The sequence below is a fragment of the Pterocles gutturalis genome, unplaced genomic scaffold, assembly GCF_000699245.1.
Source record: "Pterocles gutturalis isolate BGI_N339 unplaced genomic scaffold, ASM69924v1 scaffold20954, whole genome shotgun sequence".
Taxonomy (NCBI): Eukaryota; Metazoa; Chordata; class Aves; order Pterocliformes; family Pteroclidae; genus Pterocles; species Pterocles gutturalis.
The window spans coordinates 1-19,893 of record NW_010128759.1 but is presented as its reverse complement, the minus strand read 5'-3'; the positions used below and the strand labels follow the sequence as shown (position 1 = coordinate 19,893).

General features: G+C 37.3%; 1 protein-coding gene across 1 annotated transcript in view; it reads right to left on the bottom strand.

The window, feature by feature from the left end:
* CNKSR2 (connector enhancer of kinase suppressor of Ras 2) overlaps window positions 1-10,765 on the bottom strand; it is a gene marked incomplete at its 5' end in the record, with an annotated part of 92,548 nt that extends 81,783 nt beyond the window's left edge. The window contains 3 exons of the mRNA XM_010079748.1: window positions 2,309-2,398; window positions 6,543-6,754; window positions 10,632-10,765. Of these exons, the coding sequence (XP_010078050.1) occupies window positions 2,309-2,398; window positions 6,543-6,754; window positions 10,632-10,765 (436 nt within the window). The remainder of the gene's footprint in view (window positions 1-2,308; window positions 2,399-6,542; window positions 6,755-10,631) is intronic.
* Window positions 10,766-19,893: the final 9,128 nt, after the last annotated feature.

The window sequence follows — 19,893 nt, the reverse complement described above, 5'->3', positions numbered from 1 at the left end:
AAGTTCATGTTTCTTGCAGTTTTCTGGTATCTTTGAGAATAAAAGGAACAGAATATAAAAGAAGCCCCATATCCATAAACTTTGTCCTGAAGTTTTCAAAAAATGAGCAATGATACACTTATGATCCTATCTGTAATCTTTTGTTGTTTTTTTTTAAACAAGGTCCTAATGAATACAAATAACTGTGGTGCCATACATTTTAAAGTAATTTGCTTTGAACATTCATTTGTGACTGTTCACTACATCTTCTACACTTTCCCTGAATACTCTCTACCAGCACTTACCAGCTTGTAGCTGAGGGACATCCTGAGCCAGAAGCAATGATTTTAAATTTAGGAAACCTCAGCAGATTTGTCTTTCATGAACTTGTCTGATCTTTCATTGTATTAGTGTGAACTTCTAGTATCCACAACCTCCTGTAGCAAGATGTGTCAGTGACTGGACCCCTACCCATCCCCTCCCCAGTGATCCATGCTTATGTCTGAAACAATGAGCAGAACACTTTCTAAGGAAGAGAATCCACCAGGAGTGCCTGGGCAGAGCACTTGGACAGAACATTTCTAAAGAAGACATGCTGCCACGTCTAGGAACATTAGCAAGTTGTTACTGTCTTGAGTGACTGGCACATCTGTGAGGTGGGGCATGGGTGCTGAGGGCTGGAGTTGTCTCCTCGGTGGAGAACCAGCTGCCCCCCCTCATGAAGCTAACCTGGATGCAGGGCTGTTGTGCCCCGCAAAGGTCAACCCTGAAGGTGACTTGGATGCTGGGCCCCCCACTGCAAGGAGCGGTCCAGGACTGGACCAGACCAAACTGTATAAAAGGTGAGCCCGAACTGTACTCCCTGCCGACCCATCACCACCTCATGCACAGAGTTTCTGCCTGAAACAAAAACTTCTGCCTGAAGAGAAAACACATGCTGGAACGAGGGATTGGTGATGTGTATCTCTGTCTCTCTGCCTGTGTTTGTGTGTCTCTTTCTGCCCCTCCTTCTCACTTTTCAACTCTTTCGTAATCTGTCCTCTGTCTAATTTTTTCTTCAAATAATGCCTCAGCTTTATTTGGTGCTTGCTTAATTGATAAGTGATGTGTGGTGATACTTGATAAGTGAGATTTGGTGCTTGACTCTGACTAATTGATCTGTGATGTTTTTGCAGTTGCTGAGGTAAATAAAATTGTGTAGTACTGTTTCCTTGAGTTATTGTCTGACTCCACCTATCTGGTGCTCCTTTTCGGGGAATCACAAAAAACTGCTCTCGACCATCCACTGTAGTGGGACAAGAGGTTCCTTAGCTTGAACCCAAACCACATGAGGAGTCAGCTCTTTTTCTTTTTAATCAGCATGTTTAACCAGAGACATTTGATGTCTCTGGGGTCTTGTTTTTGAAAAAACAGTAACGAACCAATCTCCTTACATCATTCCACAAACGATTTTATAAACCTTTATTCTGTCCTTCTTAAATTCTCCCAGACTGATGATGGCCAGCCTACTAAATTCACCCCAGTTTGGAAGCCACTCCATACTTCTGATCATTTTTGTTTTCTCCTGAAACTTCTTCAATTCTACTGTATTTTTCTTAAGAGATGGTCTCTTCTTCTGGTCTCTTCCAGAACTGTACACACACCCAGCATGAGCAAGAACTTTCACAGCAGCATAAGAATACTTCTTAATTTGTCTCGTATTCTTTTCCTAATAATTCCTAACAGTGTTTCCTTTTTTGATCTCTACTGAACATTTAGTTAATATTTTTACAGAAATATCTATCATTACTGTAGCATCTTATTCCTGGGCAATATTAGCCATCTCAGAGGTTATAATTTTGTATATAAAGTCACGTATCTGAGCCTCACAAATGACCATTTGGAAAAACTTATCCTTGATGATTTCGAGGTGAATCCCATGCTGCTCTAGAATGTTTTCCATCCAAAAAGATCTCATGAAGACAGAGAAATGTGACAGATAATTCTCATTTAAGCATAACAATATATATCAGTAATGCTTGTCCTCTAGTATTACAAAATTAGGGCCAGTTTCAAATTGGACTGGGTAATACATCTGAATCAATGAAATGCCAATATAAAGTTAAGCTCAACTGCAGCGCTTGGCAGTCATGCTTTTCTTTTGCCTGGCTGAGCAACTTCCTGAATCCTAATAGAGGCTCTGTAAAAAATTAAGTATATATAAAGGAACCCAAAACAGGTTCATAAAAATATATATCTATGCAAGCAGCAAAATGAGGTTGAAATATATAGTTTAAAGCATGATAAAACCCATAATGCCTTGTACAAGATGTGTGTTCAGATCACTTACCTCTCCTACTATCTCTTTTTATTTTATTGGGGTCTTCATAATCCCCCACCCAGTTATATTCTACTGGCATAGAAATAGGCCTCAGTTTCCCTGGAAACAGAGGAAAAAATTGACATCATGCACCATAAGGCAGCATTAAACTAACATTCTTTAGAAGAAAGAACAAATTATGTGCTAAGCTGCTATTCTACAGGGTTGCTTATGAAAGAGGATCCAGCATTGCCTCTGAACAAGAGATCAAGATAAGAGTTCTGTTTTCTTTAACAGACAAGAAGCAGCTAAGTATTTAATGGATATTTTTAAGTTTAGAAAATAAATCCAGTGTCCTAGAAATCATCATCGGACTGATGTTTGAGACTGACAAATGCATTCAAATTACTTTAGGTTTCACTGAAGAGTATCTATTTATTATTCTGGAAGCCCCTGGCACACACATGGAAAGAGATGTTTTAAAGCATATGTGGGTTGTTGGTAACAGAAACATGTTCACAACACTAAAGTACCTTCACAAATAGCAACTTTGCTGGTGGGCTTAAAACATCCATCAGTGACTGAATAAGAAAGGAAGCAGAAAACCTGTACATGTAATTTCTTCTGTAGCATTTTATCCACAGAAAGCAAAGTACATTACTACTGGTAAATTCACTTTGATTGCAGACAGCAAGAGACAGAAAAGCTGAAGACTATTACATCTTTCAAATTTTAATTTGGAAACTGATGAATTGATTTTTTAAAATGCTGTGAATTATAATTTCTGCTTAAGGATTACACAAATGTAGTTGGAAATTTAGTGAAAGCATGCTATGCAACTTAGTGGGGTTACTTAAAGTGGTCTGAAGTTTTTAGCAAGTTAAATAGTATACTGAAACAAAACATAGAATAGCGCAGTGTATTGCACAATATGTGGCAGACTGAAAACAAAATGTTTTCACAAGGTCAGCCTTTGCTCTTTTTTGAATCAATCTACTGATCACAAAACAGAAAAATGGCAAAGTAATTTGTTTCTTAAAAGTAGCAGAGTTTAAAGTAAAAACTTCAGAAGTCTTAGACTCATAGAATGGTTTGAGTTGGAAGGGACCTTAAAGATCATTGAGTTCCTGCCCCCCTGCCATGGGCAGGGACACCTCCCACTAGACCAGGTTGCTCAAAGCCTCATCCAGCCTGGCCTTGAACACCTCCAGGGATGGGGCATCCACAGCTTCCCTGGGCAACCTGTTCCAGTGCCTCACCACCCTCACAGTGAAAAATTTCTTCCTAATGTCTAGTCTAAATTTACCCTCTTTCAGCTTATTCCCCTTCCCCTCGTCCTATCACTACACTCCCTGATAAAGAGTGCATCCCCATCTCTCCTGTAGGCCCCTTTCAGGTACTGGTAGACTTGTTAATTATTTTAGTAGAAAACCCCTATATAAAGGTGATTGGTCTTATTCAGCACTTCTGAGGTTAAATCCATGATACACCAAAAAAGAAAGATGTGTTTATAATGAAAATAAATATTCAAATATGTCTGTCTACCTATTGAAGTATGGCATCCATGGGAAATAAAATTGTAAAAGGTTGTAATGTCTTTTTAAAAAATTGGCAAAAAAAGGTGTATGTTCTGTACAGACCACAGGAGCAGGTCACAAATACATCATTGCTCTGGAAATACAACATATATATTTAACTTTCTATTTATCATTTATTTTACTATTTATGGACACTTATTTAAGTCTGATAGAAGCCGGTGAGATTTAAAGCACACAGCTAAGAAGACATTTCCTGAGTGAGGATGAATTTGGCTCATGTTTGCTTGATCAGAAGTAACTTTCAAGGGGTACTTTGTCTAGAAATACATCTTTCTCTTCTTTGTGAGGCTGAACTCATAGTGTCTTATTAAAAGGATCTGCACACTTAAATGATACAAAAGCTACAAAATCATGTCAAGTCTCATTGTCATCAAAAGGTACAGCCATAATAAATTTTCTACAACAGTGCATGTTTTTTGTATCTGGCAGTAAAACTACTATGACCAAATTTATTTCTTTCCTTAAGTTTCATTTGCCTGCTAATCTCCTTGTTAACCCCTGTGGATTCCCTAAATCTGTCTTCCTTTTCCTGACTGATTACACTCAGGAAAATTTCTTCCTTGGGATGTGAACAAAAGCTTTCCAAGGCCAATTAGCAACAATTACACAACAGCTGGATGCCAGTAAGAGCATGAAAGAGAACTCTCTCTGTGTTAACATTGTCAAAAAATGTAAAAAAGATTCCAATAAAAAAAATTATGGAGGGCCCTGTTAACCTCTCACGAAGGAGGTCTGAGAAATATTAAAAAAAAAATTAATGCCACCACACAATTAATGATGAGCACATTTTGAATACAATTACTCCTCTAGGCCCTGGAACTCTGACCTTCTTTAATAGGTCACCATAAGCCAGAAGAGTGTTATTGTCATCTTCCAGATTTCTGTGAAATCGTAGGGTCATGCCTAGCCACAAATCTTATGTTAACAAATACCATGTGGGAAACTTCAGAATTTAATGCTGAAATGGTAATATTTTTAGAAAATATATTTAAATAAAAATGAATTCTGTGGCGGTAATTCCTTAAAAAAGAAGTGATATCAAAAGTAAAAGGCTGTATAACACCTGTTAAACAATGACTGATCTTCAGTACAGTCTTTGATCCATGTATTTAGAACTCTTTCTGCTAACAGAATAAAAGCTATCGTGTAACAAAATAATGGACTCAGCAGTTCTTGAACAAGAAATGCATTCTTATTCACTCTAGACAATTACTATTAAAATTTAACATCTGGAACAGAGAGTACATCTCTGTTAATGGAACTGACTGCATCCACCAATTGCAATAGCTGAAATACAAGAGTAGTAAAATTGATATATCCACTTTGAACACTGAGCAGTTATTTTGTACACTATGGGCATGATTAGAAAACCTGAGAACACTTTGAAACCAAAAGGATATTGAGGATGTGGCAGCAGGATTGTGTGGTTGTGTAGAAAAGGTGTATTTTATAAAAACACATCCTTTAATGCTGTGCAAATACATTGCTCCATGTCCTGAGGATACTTTACACAGCTCAAGCTCAATTTAAATCAAGGTTCCCAGGTGATCTTGGAACTTGGCTGCATGAGGTACCAAATCTATGCTTCCTCATAAATTAAATCTGTCTTCTCAAAGGGATACGATGTCAGGATAACTATAACAACTCCAACATACAGCTTGTGCTCAGTGTAAAAACTGAAATAACATAACAACAATAGCAGTCAAAATATCTTTTTTAAACATGAGATTTTCTCTTAATTTTCTTCCATATCCTAACAACTCAATGACTGCACAATTTTATACTTGGCAACAGAAAACTAATTCTCCTAGTCCAAAACTGAAACAAGTTAGAATATCAGCTAAAGGGTGAGTTTCAACAGATTTAAAGGGAAAACAACCTGGAGCATAAAGGTTTGAGGAGTAAAATTCTCATCTGCAATCGTTTTGGAGTTCTCACCCTAAATAAGTCAAAATCCAAGATATGGAAGTAGCATGAATACACGTGTGTGCTTACATGCAAAATTCCTTCTAAGAAAACTTAAAACCTCAAATAAAGAAGAGCTGCTGTATGTAGGAAGTCATTGCTCCACATACAGGAAGTTACAGGAGGTTAATACAGTATTACACAAAATGCATACCATCATCAGTCATACTTCATTTCTGAGACTAGAGAAAAATTAAAGAGTTTTAGAGAGCAGTGCAGCACGAAAGCAGCATGTCATCTCTTGGCAAATCTGAAGTGGTTTTGATCTTTAAAATTATTGTACCCGGGAAACTTTTTCTAATGATGAATTTCTAAACCTATGTAACTCTTGCCCTTTTACTGGGAGCACAATCACATCCTGTATTTTTAGCATAAATAAATGGGCTTCTGTATCTTTTTTTCTGACAAAATGATACTGAAACATAATCTGGAAAATTAAGTTGATAACAAAATTCTAGAACTTGTACTCAGAAAAACCACCAATACAAAACTGCAGTTGACCTACTTACCTCCCTATCATAGGAAGCAATTAATTTTTCTTGCACAGAATAAGCCCTTTGGTTGAAACTGGACTAAAGTAGTACAGAACTCTTAGCAAAATCAATGACAGTGAAGATATCTTCATGCTAAATACAAAAGCAGATGCACAAAATTCCTAAAATCAACAAATGGTGATTATCCTTATTAGATCAATGCCATACCATATGTCGGTGTGCTCTCTCTCCTTCCAGGACCACTTGTTCTTCCTTTCTCATATTCATAGCAGTATAAAACTGCATCTTCTTCAACCACATTAAAGCGTTTCCTATATTCCTGGTCAAGAAATGAGTTTGGAGATTCGGATCCTGTATGAACCGGCTTGCCCACTATATGTCTGCCAACATCATCACATGGGAGGTTTCCCTTTTCATCCCTTCAGCAAACAAGAGAGTTTTTTAATACATCGATATAACACTTTGATTTTTTTCTTACTGTGAATATTTCAATAAACATGGGAATATGTCAGTATTTCATATACGCAGGAAATAGATGCCATCAACCAACATCAGGATCACATATCTCTTATGCATATATGTATGCATTTGTTATCTCACACATCTCTGCTTATTTGCTTCTTTTACAGCATTTATCTATCATATTGGTTTCTCTTGAAAAAAATCAGACAAATAAAGCTGATGTGAAGCTACTTCTTCTCCTTGGTTTTCTTTGAATTTACTTAGCATTTAGTGATTTAGGGCAAGGAAATAATGTTGACTTCTCTATACTTGCATTTTTTAATGCATCAGATAATTTTAAGACATGGCTACATGGCAAGCATAGACAAATGCAGTCTGGATCCTTACAAACTAACCCCAAAGCAAGAAGAAGCAGGGACCAATGAGGTACAGACATTTGACATAGTGCTGCACGAGCCAATTCAGGCCTCAAAATTATATAGGTATATCCATGCAGTACTAAATAGGGTGTGTAGCAGCTGATCATGACCTGCTATCCCAGGACAGCAATGCATTGCAAGGTATGCGCTTTGTAGTTTGTGCAGAGATCCCACAGATGATTGCTTTTTCCTTCCTCGTGCCCTGCCCCAGTCTCTGAAAATGCAAACTACTTAAAGGCATCAAACAAGACAGCGAGCTATGCCTGGGGTAGGAGCCCTCTCCTTGCACTAGATGAAGCATGCCTCTGTAAACCTGTCAGCAGGACTGTGCCTGGAGATGGCTGCAAAAGACCTAATCAGACAGCATTTTGTGGGCAGGAAAATGAGTGTGAGGCAGCAAAGAGAGAAGCTGGGGCATCATGCTCTTACAGTGCTTCTGTCCCTCTGGATTGCAGTGTGAGTGACAAGATGGGTACCACACTGACCCATACTTTCCTTGGCACACTGAGACTCTGCCTGAGGATGAAGCAAAGCTCCCTTGTGGGATCCAGGCAGCCAGAGAGGATGAGAAAGGGCCATCTTGCCTTGGCTGTGACACTGCAGCACTGCAATCCCCTGCTGACCACTACACTCACTTTGCCAGGCTGGTTTCTGGGAGCAGGGATGGTATTGGCTGAGCAAGGGGAGCTGGCCCAGTTGAGGGGAACTGTGAGCTCCTCTCCAGTCATAGAAAGGCTTTCTGTGGTGACAGTGCTGGGGGACCACGGTAAGTAACACGACGAAGACTGATGTGAAACAGCAGGATGCTAATCCGTGCTGCAGCTACCATCAGGGGCTGGCACAAGGGAGCCTCTAAGAGAAGGAAGGCAGCCTGGGCTGGAGGGATCTTTACGGCAAATATGGATAGAAGCCACCAGGCAAACACCCTTTGCCACAGTCCTCTGGAGATGACGACTTCAGTTTTCACCCTCAAAGGTATTCAACAAATTTGAGCAGGCACTAACTTACGACCAGCACTTTTATGTAACCAGCACACAGAAAGCATCCATCCCTCTTTCTCACGCCACCCGTGTGCAGTTATATCGGCAGCTGTACTACCTGTGGGTATCATCACCAAGGCGGCATGGCTTCAGGCTTTCACAATTTACATCAAAATATCATGTCTTTTACTCTATTCCAGTAACAACAGGAGTGTTTGTCTTTTTTTTTTTTTTTTTCCCTTGGAACATCAACAACAAACCGAGAAACAGATGCTGAACTGTTTGATAATACCCAAAATAAAGACATGCTTAAATACACTTAATCACAGACAAAAAAACCTGATGAAATGCCAAAACAGATTATTCAGAAACACTGTACACTATGTGACAGGTTTGTGAAATAAAGTACAGTCCATTAGGATTTAGTTGATAAAAAAAATATTTAAATGTACATAGCTTAATCTCTCTGTAAGATTACAGCTTGTACTAATATGCATTATAAGATTTAATCAGAATCCATCCAAACTACTGCATTATCATCATGATTTAAGAAATGTTATTAATAAACAATCAAAATGCATTTTGAAGATCTTGATTTCTAGAATACAACTCAAAAACTGCTAGAGCAGCGAATATTCACTAAAAATACTTCAAAAAAGAGGATGCATCTCTTATCAAATAGAAGTATTTTTGTGGTGGTAAACATGATCAGTAGCAGTACAAAGGCACTATTTCTTTTAAGGCAGTACATTTTCAGTTTTAGAAGCAACAGGTCTCTACCATATAACTACTGCATTCAAAGAAAAACCTAAGACTACATTTTTGTTGGGGTTTCTTTTTGCAGCTTTTTACATTAATGGCTTGGAATTCAATAATTGATTTTTTCTGTGGATTTTCTGAAAACCATGTCCTTAAAATATTTTCATACATATAACAAAATACTCTTATCAGAGAGATGAAAGACAGCTTCAATCCCTATGAACAATTAAAGTGTCATGACTGACAATGTTATTTAACTAGAGGAAAAAAAAATCAGTGAACTAGACTGTGTATTCTGTTTGTCTCTTTGTCACTTTAAGACAGATACTAGAGTAATTGTGCTAGCAAATTCAACTGTGTTGTATGTGTCACATTTGAAATAAAATTACAATATTTTTTTTTCAAGAAGTAAAAACCAAGCCAGGCAACAGACAAGGCAGAGATGAGGAAGGAACATGGGACTTGGCCTATGGCTTCACAAAAGGCTTGTGACACCATCTAAACCATGAAGTGGAAAGTCACTCTTTTGCCCTGGAAAGTTCTTCATATCTCTGAAGAGTAAGAATTTATCATAGAATCACAACTTCTCCTCCCCACTAGGCAATTTAATTTGCCATATACCTCACTCTTCGATAACCCCGGAAAGTCTTCTCAGTATCAGGTCATACACCTTATTAATTGTCTAGAAGAGTTACTGACAAGAAAGTCTAAGAAAAACTCAGGTACAAGAAAGGACATGCTGCCCCTGCCACCCTTCCAAGAAAGTTAACTAAAAGAAAAGCCAGAAGTAATTTAAAAATACATGGACTGGGTGAATACACACACACATACATGATAGCCTGTGTCTAAGAATATGGAAGCTTTAAAAATACTGATTCCTCTTAAATACATTCTTAGACCTCTTGGTAGCTACTTCCATATTACTTATAGGCCATAATTCTATCATAATTTTAGGAAAGTAACATCTGTGTACATTATGGAATTATACTGAATCATTTGAGGTCATGTGAGGGTACAGTGATGAATCTGCAAGGAGGATCTGCTGCTTTTCTGGCTCAGCAAGCCCAGAGACCTGGGAGAAATGAAAATGTCTGTTCCAGGTGGCAGGTGGGAGCAGCAGATATATTTACAGGGAACAGCAAGATCACTGCAGAATCTAGTAGAGGTGGCCACATTAAAACACAATCCTGAACTTTGCTCTAACACTATAAAATCAAATATATCTAAAAAAGAAAACACTATGGCAGAACAAAACAGGGCTCTTGTTGAAATCGAAAGTTTGTCACTTTCAGATCAGTCTCCTTTATTGCATCATGGTTACTAGGCAAGGGGACAGATACAAACTCTTTTCCTAGTTAGAGATGCAGGGTTTCAGATAATTTTTGATCTTCTGGGGTAGGATGAGACTGTTACAGACAATAACTTATCCCATATTTGAGAAAATAGGGTACTGAACCTTCTTTTCTAAAGGCTACTATCTGTTTTGCAGAGAAGACACTGATGTAGACCATTGTGGGTCTGGTTCAGCATATCTACCCTAATAACCAGTTCACCTGCAAAATGAAGTACTATCAGACTAATCCCACAGGGCAGGCAGTAAACGGGTAGGAACAGAATGGTCAGTTACTTTACAAATATTTTTGACATTGAGATGTACCTCAAATTATCTTTTTTACCTTGGAACATAAGGTTCTGTTGGAGGAGGGGGTATGTAGAGATCTTGAAGGGCAGAGCTGTCTCTTTTTGTAGGTGTGCTGATAGTGCTGGATGGTGTAGCAACACTGCTTGTAGGACTTCTAGGAATAAGAGGCTAGTTCAAAAGAGGGAGAAAAATAATTAAGATTATCCTTATATAGTATAAATTTTTATTTGAAAAAGCTATAAACATTCTATGGTTTAGAAAGTTAAAGAAGTAGTTAACAGTTCTAATGTTTTGTGTGCTTTTAAACTGTCTGAAAAAAAACACTCATGCTAAGGAGACATATCTACAAATGGACATGTATTGTATGGACATCACCAAGTCCATAAAAATAGTAATCAGTAGAGCTACTGGTGAAATCTTAATGAGTAAATAACATAAAGAATCCAGTGAATTCCTTAATTAACATTGCAAAGAAAAAGCCTAGTGTTTACAGTAAAAGGTGCATTAAAGTAGGCATTAAATTGAATGTCATCTCCCCCCATCTGCTCTACAGCTTAAGAATTTACAGTTATAAAAGCTTTGGTTTATGTCTGCAGATGCTGTAAAATCAGGTACTGTGTCCTCAGAGCACACGTGCTATGAGACAGTATAAACTGGAGATTATTATTATTATTATTATTATTCACTCCCCTGGGCACACTCCTCAGAACATAATATTTACTCACAAGTAAATAAATTGTACCCTCCTTGCAGCATAATAATGTATCCCAGCTATCATTACAGTCCAAATAAGGTCCTTCCTCTTAATCATCTCTCTCTTTCTCTCCTATGAATTAGGGACCCCTTTTTCTTCCTCAACTATCTTGTCTAGCTGTATAATGACCAACCATTTGAAGACATTATTAAATCACTGTAGGGCAAGTAATTATCGCAAGATTTTCTAACAGTCTCTATACAGATGCAGAAAAATGAGAAGAAAACTTCTATTGCTTTAGTCTATGTAATAACATGCCTGCCTAATAGTAAAAGCCTCATGTTGGTTGGCTTGTGTGATAGCTAAACTCAAGTAGAAGAAAAATGGCAAAACAGCAAGTACAACAGAATCTTAATATACTCTAAAAATAATCTAATATTAAACAAATGCTGAGTTTTGCTTCGGAAGAGTTCTTTCTCCTTCATCTTTTTGTAAGTGAACTCCTTGAAGAAGTGCTGGGACTAAAGAGTGTTCACCTACCTATAACTTCTGACCTAAATAACTACTGGAGGACACAAACATTTCACATTGCATTTACAGCAGAGAAGCTCTAAATACTGACTGAAGAGGGGTGGGTAGAAGGATCCTTCTGCCAGCGCTATTAAGAATACTTTATGACAGACCAACATTTTTTATAATAAGTTCTCATTTTCTAGATATTAATCCTGACACTACAGCATTACACCTATACTGCAGAAAACCCCAACAGCAGGAACTTTTTTAAAAATGTTGGCCTTTCATAAGCTAGTGATGAGCCATTCGAATTTATGCTTATCAAGCAAAGCCCCCACCATTGCGCTACTTATTTTCAATCTGTATGTAAGAATAATGCGTGCCACCTAGGAAACTTCAGACATCAGACATCCTATAGCCAGTTGCTGCCTTGTTTCAGCAACAGGGCTGTGTTAGATGTTATTTATCTCAAACATAATAAAATGTATGCTTAAAATTTTCCTGTTAAAACTTTCCTAGTCCTCATAACAAATAGTATAAAGACACAAATTTTCTCTTTTTGAATGTTAGAAAACTATATCCTGTAAACAATGATCCTGTTAAATTCTTTTCTTGCTCATTAGAGTTAATGTGAGTGTTCTGTAGCCTGGCCAATGAAAGACTGCCAGTATTTACAGGAAGAGAGGGAGAAAGACACACACACAAAACCAGACAGGTAAAAGACTTTACAACCACTAACAACAAGAAGACAGAAGTCTGCAAAAATACGAATAAAGTTGGTTGCAAAATTGGGTAAAAAACAAAAACAACTAAAAAAGAACCCTCTTTCAGAGAAACAAAAATCTTACCCTTTAAATTTTCATCTGTGACATTCTAGCCATAGATATTCTTGAACCACTTACTAATGCAACACTGGTTATTTCCTTTCTGATACGTTGCACTTTTATGACAAGTACACTTTGTGGCATGCTGAGTAGCTTAGGAGAATTAATTTTCATTCTAAGCTAAAAGAATTTTGTGACCTAGACCCTGGTACACTTGTTAAGCTCAGGCTGTCGTTTATGGCTCATACTGGCAGGAACACTGAGAGGAAGACAAGTTGGGCAGATGGATTTGCTCTTCTCCACTTTGAGGAAGAAGACTACCCTTTACTTTTCCTGAATGGATAAGCAGATAAGAGGAAAGGGGGCCCTAGAATCTAGACTGGTGGCAATCAATAGGAGTTAATGGTTTCTGTCACATAAGGAAAACCATACTCAAGAATAACAGCAATCTGGACTTAAAACGGGTTGATGAGCCTCTGGTGGTCCTGACTGGCTGCTGGAGGGCTACAGGACACAAGTAAAGAATTTCCATTGTGTTACAACCTGGAATACCTGGGCTTAACCATTATATGTTACTGATATGGGCTTAATTTCTGAAAAAACAATTTTGCTGAAGTCTGAGGATTCTGTTGGGTAACTTCACACATCACCAGTTCCTGATAATACACAGCCCAGACATACAGGTCAGTTTGTCCTCCAGAACAGTTTGCTGGAAGATGCTGAAAATCCGTTAGGGTTTGCGCATCTTTGACAAATGCATATTTTGGTTTATCTTTTGGCTCAGCAAGGTGGTTAAAACAGTGAGTGTCACATGAACAAATGGCATTCAGCCTACCACAGAAAAAACACAAGTTATCCAGCTACCTGTTGATAAAAGGTTTCCCTCAAACTGTTCCCCTGTTAGACACTTTCAGAGGCAAAATTACAGGGTAATTGGTGAGAGTCTGAATAACTGTGGTATCTCACAGGATGGCAATGGAGGTAGGCCTTCCCAGGGCACCTGGAGCTTCCAAGAGGATAGAAAACATAACACAATATAGTACAAGTGGAAGTACAATCCTGTAGGATTGTCCCAAAACATACCAGGATGTCTCATATCTTTTCCATATTTGGGTCATATTGCCAAAGTCAACTCTCCAGCTTATTTCCACAAAGCCAGAAAAGTTGTGTAACTGGAAAAAGGGTAGAAAACCAAATTTAGAAACAGGGAACCCCTTTTTTTTTTCTGAAATACATTCATCACCACTCCGCCAGCTAAATCAATAAGCTCTTTCGAAAGAACTGCTATGTAGTAAAAGCATTCAAATGGTATCTCCTGGTAGTAGCTCAACACACTGAAAGCATTGCAGTAACTACCACCTTGTACTGAAGGAGTTCAGCTTTCATTTTATAAGGAATTAAAAATCTTCAGGCCCTCCTGGTTAAAAAGAGAGCCTTCAGAACATGGCCTGCAAGAATGGTACATCTACACAGCAATGTGCCTTGCAATTTAGAGAGACCTCAACCATTCAGTTTGCGTCAATTTGTGCACCTGCAAGTAAATCAGCTCATGTAGCTCTTTAGTTCCATGGCAGCCATTCAGTGGACCATATTGTAACATGCAGGCACATTGAAAAGAAAAACACATTGAACTCCATACAACTATTTCTGAATTGGATGCCTTGGAGATCAGTGTTATCACTGAGTTAATTCTTTTCCAAGGACTAGAGCTTTTTCCTGCTGCAGTCCCTTTTGGTAGGCTGGCCAGGGCAAGTGGGATTGCTGAAACAGCAATAAAACTAAAAAGTTTTCAGGTCCAAAGCGTTAAATACTTCACGAATAGGAACAGCCTGACAGAGAAAGTTTAGAAGTTACATATTAAAACTGGAATAGCCTCAAAAATGTCCTACAAAAGACTCTGCATCAATCTTAATCTGCAATGATGAGACAAAATCCATATTTCAATACATTTTGGAGTACTATTTCTCAAACATTTTGGATGCACCATCTCCTTCAGCTTCATTAGTCTTTATGGACCCTTTCCCAAATGGCCAGCTGGCCAGGGAACAGATAACCAAACATCTCTACTTACAGCAGCTCAGTTTCTCTCACCCAGGGAAATAAGAACTCCCTGTAAGAACTGACTGATAACACATAGATGCTTACTCCCCTCTCCTCCAGAAGCTGCTCTGTGCCTGGTTAGCTCTGCCCTGTGGTCTCTACCTCCCTCTTGCTACACCAGTACTTGTTGCTGCTTTTCCCACCCCCAATCCTGAAGGAACTGAGAGGGTTATCCCAGTAAGTCAGCATATTATATTTCCTTTTTCTCTCTAAACAATGAATGCAATTAATATTTAATATATACTATCTAAAATTCTTTTTAATGTTTTTAAAAACTCTTTGAGCCTTTCATTAACTCCCTTGGCAGCTGCAATATATAGTTTGAGAAACATTGCTCCAGAAAGACATACAATTTTTAAAAATATAAGCAAAACCAATACAAAATCCTAAGTGGTAATATCTTTATACAGGATTTGCATCAGTAAACAGATTGTACTGCTAACAGGTTTTTCATACTGACCAAGGTTATGACAATTTATTGAACAGAATGTTTCCAAAAAACCAAACTTTTAATGAGACCAACCACAACATGAAGTAATGAAATACTATAATTCATTCACACTCTGTAGGAAAACCCAGTCAGAATCCCTTTTAATAGCGCTGCAAAGAATGCCCAGTTCCCATGTAGTTAAAAGACAACTAAGCAACTGAAGAGTCAACAAGTTAGCATTTTATTCAGATTTAATGACTAAAAGGTTTAAGGTCATTAATTCTAATAATAAACAATGAAAACAGAATATCACATTTTCTCTAGATGAATGAAGGAGGCAATATGATCACGTAAGGAAAAATACTAAATAAAAATAGAAAAGTAGCATTTGCTCTCAAATCAAGGACTGTTGTTATTGTTGCTGTTGCTTCTTAGGAGGCTGAAAAGCTGAATATATAATAGTGGAGAGATGATGCATATCTAATCCAAAATAAAGCTTGTTTAAAAAACTACAAATACTGAGCTTTTGGTCATTTTATAACAGTACAATTTAATCACATACAAACAGTACAGTGAACCATTTTACATATACAAAAGGTGACATTTAAATAAGCTTGGTGAAGAGTGTGACAGTGTTAAGAAAGTTCAGAAGTTTTTTTCCAAGTCAACATGCAAGATGTGGTTGGCAGCTGGACCTGCCCCCAACATCACTGACATAAGAAAGAGCCTTTTCACTGATACCGGCAGGGTGTAGACTACATTAGCCGAAGCATGGCAACAAGTTGCTCTACCATTCCTTTTCTATATTACAAAGAAACTGGATGCAGAGTCCTTCACACTGCAGTCAAAGTCCAGTTCCTTTTGACGAGTTAACGAAGCATTTTCCAGAAGGCAAAGGAGGGCTTTGCAGCTAGCTTCTTGCTAGTGTGATGACAGCGACTTACGTAAGATTTCATATGCTCCGAGAATCTTCTCTATTGAAACTTCCACCCTTGTTCAAATAGCACTCCAGGGAGCCTCCCTTTGAAACCTCCCCAGAATAACACAAGTAGAAAGGAGAAATAAAACAGACAATCTAGAGCAGAGGATGTTTATTTAATTTAGGTTTTGAACCAGACAAAAATTTAGAGAGTTCAAAGATAATTAGGTCACCTCTATGTCAAATAAGAAAAATTAAAAAATTAAAGGTTAAACTAATTTGGTTTGTTCACCACATTCAGTAGCAGTCAGAAGTACAAACATTACAATCTGAAATACCATTCTAGGTTTTCATACAATGGATCAGAGCATCAGAAAAAGTAACTGAAAGGCAAATTTTGTAAGATTTGTCTTGTAGGCATAACATCTTAATATCTATGGTACAATATCATATTAATGAATACCTTCAGTTGCAAAGGCATCCACAAAATTCCCCAAGGCCACAGCTGCCTAATTCAAATACTATAAAAGCTATAATGAAAAACACAGATAAAAAATCCCTTCACTTCACAAATTCTGAGATGATTCCATGCGTCAAGGGAGAACTTTGTTTATCTGCAAGAAGTTGGATACTGATGGATATTAAAACAGACAATCATCAAGTGACTGAAAACAAAAAACACAACCAGCACTTCCTTTAATCAGGTCACGAGAGGAAAAAATGGATGTTTTCCTTTCTGTACTGATTGGCCTTGGAACTGGAATTAATGCACTGGTAAATAAAAACTCATTATGTAATGGTGCATAGTGTAGCCATAGGCTAATTGTATTATTTTACTGTATATCAAGCCATTTGATATCAGTTTCAGGACTGCTACACAGGGTGCATAATTTTTCTTTCCCCTAACCTTTCATATTTATTCTAAAGATAAGAATATTTGTGAAAAGAATTAATATACTACATTTCTGCTAGAAGGAAAAAAAAAAACCCAAAAATTAATCAATAATTATGCAGACTGCACTTAACTTGTAATTCATGGTAAGACTGTGATGTGAAGGCAGAGCTGTTCAAACTAAACCACTGAACATTCTAGGAAGTATTTCTGCCAATTAGTAACCAGTTAATATCTGAATGATCTAAAAGTGTTTTCCACACTCAGAGACCATGAATGTTTGGCTGGCATATGGCTAAACTAGATCACTAACAGTAGACAGACAGTAAGATCTTAAAAATTTAATTATCAGAATGCATAATTTAATTACCAGGATGCCCTGTCACTCACACACCAAATTGTTTGATACATTGGTAGTACCTGCATACTGCCTGAAATGGAAGACTCGTCTAGCACTCTCCCAAACTACAGGCATACTTAGTATCTCTCCATTAAGTCTCATTTTTCATATAGCTGCAAATGGCAAACTTCATGTTCTCACATACAATTACTGACTAAACAAGCAGAATGCAATTTACCAATAATGCCTCAACATTATTCACTTTCAGCTAAAATTAAGTTTTGAAGGTTCTCAATTAAAACATCCCAAAGTAAATCTCAATGTAAATGAGTCTCAATTTAATGCACTGAAATATTTACCTTCCACATTTGCTGCAACAGCTGTTAAACATGTTAATTGGTGGGATGCATACAAAAACTCAGTCTCTGCTTTTGTGTCAGCCCTCTTACATTAGGGCAAACTTCCACCTCCCCACCTCACTCATTGAAATTAGGATGTGACATCACACTTTCCCTCTGTTCACTCAATTTGCAGAACCAAAAAAACACAGCAGCCAGTCAGTTTGGAGATCCTAATTCCCATTTTATCAAAATCTCATCCCCATATCTTATTCTAGAGTCTTTTGAATATTTTGCTCATACTTTGGACTCTAGCAGTTATTACTGACTCATAGCTTTCTTATAGCTTGTATCTGTTGAATAATACATATGGTTCAATTAACTTAGCTTTGGGATGACAGCACAGTTATAACATACCCAATTATTCACGACATCCTGATACAGGAAAACAAGTGATCATTACAACATAATTTCCCTTGCTTCCAAAGGTGACAGAAATACTGCTTTTCCTTATGTTTTTTCCTATTTGCTACCACTTTCCCCCTCTCCTCTCATACTAACTCCCAAGCTCCTATTAAAGAATAGCACTCTTACATGAATCAGGAACGTAAGATATTTCTCAACAGCCATAAGGCAAACTGCAATTACAAAACATACACCTTTTCTGAAGTTTTTTTCTCATAAATTTTTGAAGTTAATTCTGTTAAATAAACATAATTTCTTCATGTTTTTAATTGCTATAAAATTACACTGCACTCTGCTTTTGCTGCTTGTTATTAATCAAACATATAGTACCGATTTCACACTCGGGCAACATTTAAACTTTGACATCAGCTGACTTTAACATCTGTTCACCTCTGATCTGCACAAATTAACAGCAGAAATCTCCACATTATGCAGCTTCTGAAGTTTGTCTTCACTTCGCCCTGGAGCTTTTTTGACACTCAGTCACTTAAGAAAACTGTTGTTTCTCACACTAAAATTCCAAATTACAACAGACACACATATGCATACTTCACACACAAGTGTTGAATAAGGTTTTGGCCTTTTCCTGATGTCATGTTTGATAAAATCAGAACAACATAATCATGATACCAGAATTATATCTTGTAACGTTTAACAGTATCTCTATTTGTCCTCATATTAGCCTTAGAAACATTCATATTTTCTATGCTATCAAGAAAAAACCCACACCAAAACCAGTACTCCCATTCCCTCCCCCCCCCCCAAACTTGTAAGATTACAAAAAACCTTTATCTAGGGTCAGTCTCATCTTATCTAATACAGATAATGTACATTTGAGCTAGCTGTCCAGACTCCCTTTATCATCAAATGGAGAGAAAGAGGCATGTGCATGGTCCCATTCACCTCATCCTAAGGCAGATCAGCCTGAAACAGGCCAAAATGAATGAACCAGTAACTGTTACATATGTCCACTGCCCAAAGGGAGTAAAAATGAGAAACCTGAATGATATGTCAATACGTACATAGCAGATATCTAAAGTTAGATCAGTTGTGTAACAACCTAGTATCTGTATTGAACTAAGGATGCTGCGATATAAATCAGAGCCAAACACACTAAAAGAGGATTCAGTTTTGGATTCTGGAAGTGAATGTGGAGTTTCAAACAGGCGCACAACTTTAGCTCATGACAGCATTCACCGTAAAAGGACCACAGGAAGTCTCACTTTACTACTGGACTTAGTTTAAATGTTGGAAATTTGGTTCTATCTAATTTCTTCCAAACACTTTTGGAGCACCTTGTCTTTAATTAATTGCTTATTTGCTATTGTCTGCATCAATAGCCCATGTTGGAAACTTCTGTCGTGGGGTCTTCAGTCTAATTATTCTAGCAAGAAATGATAAAGTGAAGAAAAAAGGAATATTTACGAGAATGACCCAATTCACCCAAAGAAATATCAAACTCACCTAAAAAGGATTTAGACTGAAAGCATTTGACCCCATTTAAAGCAATGATATGCACTTTTCATTTGTATTTATATTCTGACTAAAGCTATGATAAAAATTCAGCCTTCAAGTATGGACATTCATACACTCATATCATGCATATAGATTTGCAATTTTATGTTTAGACACTAGTAAGATATTTTTGGTTGAAAGTTTTTTGTCACATATCTAGTCAGTACTTTATATCTAAAAGACCAAGACATCTCAACCATTAAAAAAGTTACTCAGTTTCAAAGACAGTGATGCATTTAACCATTACAAAATAATTTTTATATATA